The sequence below is a fragment of the Galeopterus variegatus genome, unplaced genomic scaffold (assembly GCF_000696425.1).
Source record: "Galeopterus variegatus unplaced genomic scaffold, G_variegatus-3.0.2 Scaffold89, whole genome shotgun sequence".
Taxonomy (NCBI): Eukaryota; Metazoa; Chordata; class Mammalia; order Dermoptera; family Cynocephalidae; genus Galeopterus; species Galeopterus variegatus.
Window position 1 is genome coordinate 439226 of NW_007726200.1, and position 7576 is coordinate 446801.

The 7576-nt window shown below is 33.4% G+C and overlaps 1 protein-coding gene across 1 annotated transcript in view; it reads left to right on the forward strand.

Moving 5' to 3' along the window:
• CAPZA2 (capping protein (actin filament) muscle Z-line, alpha 2) overlaps nt 1-7576 on the forward strand; it is a 46329-nt gene that overhangs the window by 21862 nt on the left and 16891 nt on the right. Inside the window, exons 3-4 of the mRNA XM_008581009.1 lie at nt 184-235; nt 5988-6051. Of these exons, the coding sequence (XP_008579231.1) occupies nt 184-235; nt 5988-6051 (116 nt within the window). The remainder of the gene's footprint in view (nt 1-183; nt 236-5987; nt 6052-7576) is intronic.

Here is a 7576-nt window from a genome sequence, read left to right on the forward strand (position 1 = left end):
CGTCTTTTTTTTTTTTTAATATAATGTGTGTTTGTGGTTATTTTGGTCATCACAGTAAAATTTTGATCTTCCTTGCATTTGGGGTCAGGGGGAGTAGTTAATACATGACCAAGACAATTTGTATTCATTACTTTCTTCAAACTGTAAAATAATAATATAGAAAACATAATATTTGTTTTGCAGATGTTCGGTTATTGCTTAATAATGATAATCTTCTCAGGGAAGGAGCAGCCCAGTAAGTATTATAAATTATATGTGTGTTAACATATCTAAAATGACATGGAGAAAGAAAAAATGTTTTAAAAGTGTTTTTTATGCACTAATCCCTGACGTAGATATTTGCACATCAAGTTCAAATATGTATTTCTCTATGTACTAGACTAGAGGAGAAATATTTTTGATGATAGAGGGACTTACAGGCACAATTATAATATTGTTTGTATGTTTGGTGGTTTTATATACTCAGTACTACATTTTGGCATTTGCAAAATTGGATGAAATTATTTGTGAAATTGTGATCACTTTCATTTTTAGGTAGATTTTACTTTTTATTATATGTTTGACCCTAATAGATTTTTGAGCTCTTTGAGAGTTGGGAATTGATTTTATTCACCCACAGATACCTAAAATAGTATCTGACATTAAAATGTTTACTACATTTTTGAGTGATTCAAAGAACTAGGCAATTCTAAATCCTAATACATCAGATCTGGACCAGTGACTACAGCCATGACTTCCCATAGCTATCCTAGAATTTCAAAGAAGTAATTGATTCTCTCCCTACTCTCACCTCCTAAAATAAGGTCTGGGAACCAATATTTTAGGCTAACCAACTCTATTACTCATTTGAAAATCATGAAATTGTACCAATTTATAGGCGCATTATAAAGAATTTTTAGTATCCATCCAGTCAGCTATTTTTTATCCTTGTTACTACCCAATATGTGAAATCCTGACTAATGTGGGAAATTTTCTGTAATTCTATTTTTATAACATTTGGAGGCTTTATTAAATAAATCTGGCCTTTATGGTTAGAGGTTTAATAGTCTTCTAGGCATATCTGATTTTGCTTCTGATTAAAATTCCTGTTATTTTTAATGGCAATTTTTATTATTTTTTATTGTGGAAAAATGCACATAATGTAAAATTTATCATTTTAACCATAAAGTGTACAGTTAACTGGCTTTAAGTACATTCAAGTTGTTTTCTAATCATAGCCACCATTCATTTCAAACTGACACTAAAACAATAACTTAAACAGTAACTTCCCAATCCCCCCAGCCCCTGTCAACCACCATTCTACTTTCTATGAATTCGACTGCTCTAGATACCTCATGTAAATGGAGTCATATGGTATTTGTCCTTTTGCAACTACTTTATTTTACTTAGCATAATATCTTCAAGGTACACCATTGTTGTAGCATGTGTTAGAATTTTCATCCTTGTTAAGACTGAATAATATTCTGTTGTATGTAAATACCACGTTTTGTTTATCCATTCATTTGTCGGTGGACACTTAGGTTGCTTCCACCTGTTATAGTAGCTGCTTTATAGCAATCAATTTAGTTTGTACCTTTGATTTTATTTACCAACATCTGAGTGGATAGCCACTTGCTCCTAAATTCTTTAAGCCCTATTAAAATTTTTTTGTATATTAAAATTAAGATTAATTTTCTTTCTAATAGCATATAGCATGTTGACAAAAGTCTTATGGATGCAAAGAAAACATACAGCATTTATGATTTTTTTTTTCCTTTTTGTCTTTTTTACTGACCGGTAACGGGATCGCAACACTCGGTGTCGCGCCCGTACCGGGGACCGGCAACGGGATCGCAACCCTCGGTGTTGTGCCCGCACCGCACTCAGCCAGTAAGCGGGAACCGGTCTCCACATGGGATCCGAACCCTTGGCGGGAGCGCCGCCGCGCTCCCAAGCGGCGCACTCTCCAGTGCACCACCGGGCCAGCCCGCATTTATGAATTTTTAACAGCACTTTCAAAGTAAACTTTTCCTCTGAGATCTCTGTGTTAAATAAATGTGTGGGTTATTACATATAGGTGCAAAAATATGTGGATTTTTTTTTTAAGTTAAGATGAGAAATTTGATTTGTTGAAAGATGAGTTTTTCAGAATAAAGTTTAATGAAAGTCAGATATTTATAGTTATATACATAGTATGAAATAGTCATACATTTGACTCAAAATAGGTGAAAGTATTAGAATTTTACTTATTCAAAGAAATATTTATCTGATAACAATTGTTACATTTACTTTAAACTGGATTTATTCTAAAAGAAATTTGGATGTGAGCTACATTTCTCTTTTATTATAAACCAAATTTCTGGGACAGCTGTGGTTCATACTTCAGGAGATACGTACATTGAAGTAGGAAATATATGATATTCTGATCTTTTAAAGAGGTATTTGAGGAAATCAGTAACTATGAGAGAACAAGGTGTTTATAAGTATGACCCCAAGAAAAAAACATCAAAACCTTCCCTAGAAACATCAGATTTTCTTACATATGTGTATACTCTCAGTAAATGTTTGCTGACTAGAACAAGTAGAGAAAATACTGATAATTTTGTTGACTTTAGTAGTATTCTTCGTACACAGTTTCTCCAAAGTAAATACTCATTCGAGTTCATTTTGTAGACATCTGAGGGTGTCTGTGAAGTGCAGAAACATACATTTAATTAGTGATTGACTTTAGAATGATATTACTTTGGTTCACAGGATCCTGTCTATGAAGTAATTTCTGAGAAAAAAATAGTGTTGCTCCATTTTTCTCCCTACTTGGTTCTGAATTACTTTTAAAATATCTGAACGTGGGGCCGGCCCGGTGGCGCACTGGATAGTGCGCCGCTTGGGAAGCGTGGCGGCGCTCCCGCCCGACTGTTCGGATCCCACATACGGACTGGTTCCCGCTCACTGGCTGAGCGAGGCGTGGGAGCAACGCCGAGGGTTGCGATCCCGTTGCCGGTCCCCGGTCCGGTACGGGGGCAACACTGAGGGTTGCGATCCGTTGCCGGACACGGAAAAAGACAAAAGACAAAAAAAATAATAAATAAATAAATAAATAAATAAAAAATATCTGAACGTGGATTTGCTCTCAAAAGATGATTTGTCTCCTATCATTGAGGTTGTACGAAACTACATAGTATAAGCTGAGAAGGCATCACGAAAACATTTAGAATGTGTTCCAGTGGCAGTTGGACTGGAGTATGTATAGCAATAGACTGTTTCTTCCTCTTTAATTGCATTTTTTGATGTTGAATTTCTTTTATATAAGTACCTCTCTTTCCCACATATATGTAGTTTTCCTCCTTTCTTCCACCTTTGCCCTGTTTTTATCTCTTTTAATGTTTATTTTTTCCTTTTCCCTCTTCTTATCTTTTTGTAAGGAGAAAAAAAATATGGCTGTTATTCTTTTAGAGTGGTTCTAGTGGGACATCTTTACTAAAGGGCACAAACTCAGTATGTTTTAAAGTAAAATTAGACATACTGAAGAGTTGGTACTGTCAAGTCTGAAACACTTTGAAATATCCAAAAACAGCGTTTTATTCAACAGACAGTTGAATGTCAGACTTCACTGTGATGATAAAATAAATAAGCCTCTTAGCGATTTTCCAGTGGGGAGTCAGACATCTTCAATATCAGGCCAAAAGAAAATATAATAATAGAGGCTATCAAAGGCCTTTAGAGCCCAAGGGGAGAAATTTTTCATTTTTTTTCCAGAGGTGATTTTTGAGCTGAGTCTGAAATGATGAACAGGATTCTAATGGTGAATAAGAAAAATGATGCGGCTATATTGAGAGGAAAGCATGAAAGAATGGTGAAAAGTGTAAGATGTGGTTTGGTGAATGATAGTAAAGAGCATAAAAATCTAAATACAGAAATGGGTGACTTAGAAATGGGTGATTGGGCCACAAAACTCTGCAAGAACAAGGAAATCATTGTTTTCACTGTGTCTAGTAGAGCGCTTAGCATGTAGGAGTAAGACCTCAGTGAACACTTTCATGGATGGAGGGAGGGGTGGATGAGTAAATGACAAGTGGGTGCATGGAGTGAGTTTTCTGGGCTGAAAGGACTTTGGAAGACATCTGGTCCAAATGCTGTTTTTATAGATGGGTAAGTGGGGTCCATGTTAGCTGATGATGGTGTTGGAACAAAACCCAGATATTCTGACTCCTAGATTAGTGAGTACCTTTTCCATTATACTGTGTAATTGTCACCATTTAACGTTGAGATAAACTTTTATCTATTTCATCTTTGTCATCTCCTTTTCAGGTTCCCTATTCATCCTCTACAATCCCTCCCCAGCCCCAAGTTAGATGTGGTTGGGGTTTAATATTATGGACACTGAAAGGATTTTGATCCAGCCTGGGACCAAAGTACTATTTAAGTGTCTAAATTTATTACATAAATATGGTTTTTACCAGAAAATGAATCCTAAATTCTAAGTGATTTAGTTTACATACATACTTTTGAGATAAACCATTTAAGGGTTAGTAACTGCCTAACTGTGTTGAGGATATTCTTAGGAAAATTATGGCTTTAATGAATTAAGAAAATCAGAAGTGAATAGCTATTTCTTCTTCCCTCCCTCTCCATGCAGTCCTATATTTACCCCCATCTTTTTTGAACCTGCAGTGTCAGGAATTTGACAGCTAGTAATTTAATTCTACTTCGCTGTTTTTACATTTACAAGTCTCCTGTTCACTTATCAATCATGAATGCTTTGCTCAACCAAACATTCCCTTCTAGAGGAGATTCAGGAGCTAATACCTGGAAATTCAGTGGACATCTGGCCAGAGTAATCTGAAAAGCTTCCAACTAGATTAAGTTTAGAGATATATCCTAAATTTTAAAATTCTCAATATCTTTTCTAAGTGGAAGTAATTTCCTAGATTGGAGATTTAATAAAATACAGCATGATCTTTATATAATTTTTAGGGTTTTTTTTTACTGTGAGAGTTTTTTCTACAGATATAATATTAGGTAATTACATAATATATTATTCTGGGTGAGAGTAGAGAGAGGCTTTATTCTCCAATCCACTTCACCATTTCCTAGCTCAGACTGCAATTCTAACCTGGACGTTTGTGACAGCCTAACTGCTTTTTTTGGCTCTAGTTGCTTTGCTACGCAATTTGTCATATCACACTGCTACCAAATTAATCTTCTTTAGAAGTACTATTATGTTCTTCTTTCTCAAAAAGCTTCTGTGACTCTGCTTTGCCTCCCAAGTAATTATTTCATCATTTCAATTCAGTAAATAAGCTGAATACCTGCTCTGTGCCAGGCCATTGATCTTGGTGCTTTCTGTGATGTTGGACCTAACTTACCTTTTTTGTTCGTACCGGTCCTTCTACTTGAACTACTCTTTTCTTTCCGCCCCTCCAGTTTCTACAAGACCAGAGCCTACCCAGTTTTTCAAGTCCATTTCTCAGTATCACATTCATTATGAAATCGTCCCAATTCTCTTCTTGATCTTGCCTCAACAGAAGTATAATTTTAAATTATAATACTCTATGGTGTTTTATTGGTAATTCTCTTATGGTATGTTCTACTTTGTGTTATGGTTTTGTTTATCCATTATCTCTTCTATTAAGCTGTAAGCCTTTTGGACACAGCATCTGCCTGATTATTCTTTGCATATCTCACAGCACTTAGTTTGTTTCCTGGTATACTAAATATATACTTGAATAATTGGATATGTATCTTAGAGACAGCTAAACTTTACTTAGAAGATCTTGAGTGAAAAGGCCAATTATATTTACTAATTTAATTTTATTTTGCTAAACATTGGAAGCTGGATATCAGTTTTTAAAATAGCCATATCTATATTACATTTATAGTTAGTATAAGATCGATAATGGAGAGTTATAATTTTATCCTGCCATATGCAATGCAAGAAGAGACTTAATGACAGGTGAGTTGTTTGACTGTCATTTTAAAAAACATTAATTGGCCTTTTTCTTTTTTAGTGCGTTTGCACAGTATAACTTGGACCAGTTTACTCCAGTAAAAATTGAAGGTTATGAAGATCAGGTATGTTTCATATAAACATAAGATCTGGCTGTTCTTTGTTTTGTTTATAATGGTAAGTGTATCCTACAAGAATTATGAAGTGGTATGCTTAAAGATACAAATTTATTCATTTTAATCATAGCTACTCATGGCAAAGTAACCAAAAATTTAGTTTTATTTGTTGAGACCAATAATGCTATTAGCAGAAAGTCCCTTTTAGAAATATTCAGATGTAATTCACTTTAAGATTTTAGAAAATAATTGCTTTAAATCTACTTTCTTGTTTTTTATAGGGGAAAAAAAATCAGTCATATATTAATCCAAAATCTAGAATATATATTAGTAAGATTTATATCATAATGTGGTTGCTCTGGAATTCTACAGTTCTTCATGTGAGTAATTTAGCATTTAGTAATTATTAAATATTTTCTTTCCAAAATGCAAGTTAGAATTGCTGGGCTAAGAAAAGCCACAAAGGATCACTAGCATTTTTTTTTCTTGGTTTAGAGTTACTAATAATTGAACAGTGATTGTGTTCATATCTTGTTTACATCAAGCACAATTTATATAAAACAATATAAAGAAGGAACTGGTAGGTAGAATATAAGAGAAAGTAGTTAAGAAAGAACAAGAGAAAGTCCTTAGTTATAAGGACTAATTATATCAAAGTTTGTGTTCGGCATTATTCATTATGTAACATGTAGTCTTCTGGAGGAAAAGTAAGACTAAACAGAAGATGACTTTAACTGAATGGAAAACTTAAGCTTATGTGTAGATATGCGTGTGTGTGTGTGTGTGGGTGTGTATATGCATGTACACACACACATATATAAAGCTGTATAGTGTTTCGTTGTATTAATCTCCAACCTTTATTTTATTTCTCTGTTGAGAGATTTGGGGTTTTGGCTCTTTTTCGCTTTTTTTGTTGTTGTTACTTTTATAAACAATGCTGTGTTGAACATCTTCGTAACTCTGTCACATCAACAATTGTTTTCTTGGGTTAAATGGCTAAAAGAAAATTTTGAAATGTTGGATAGCTTCCAAAGTCATTTTATGAACCTAGCATAATTTTAATCCTTAAACCTAAAAAGATAAAGGAAACTGCATACTAATTTCATATATGATTATAGATTTTAAAACTTTAAGATATTAATAAATAGGATTCATAAGTATATCAAGAGAATAATATACCAAGACTAAATAGAACTTTTTTACAGGAATGTAGAATGGTTCCATATAAAACAATATATTGGTCTTATATATTAACCAACAAATCAAAGATAAAAATCTTATGATATATCAGTAGACAGTAAAAAGGGATTTGAAAGTCTAGCAGCCATTTCTCACTAAAAGCAAAAACTTAAGACAAAATAGAATAGAAGAAAACCTCTTTTATGTAACAGATTGTTTAATAAAAACCAATAGTGAATATCATAAACTATAAATACTAAAATAATTTTTGGTTAAAATTAAAAATTAGGTATGCCTAGTTATCACCATTATTTTTTTTTTTTTTTTTTTTTTTTTTTTTTTTTTTTTCCATTCC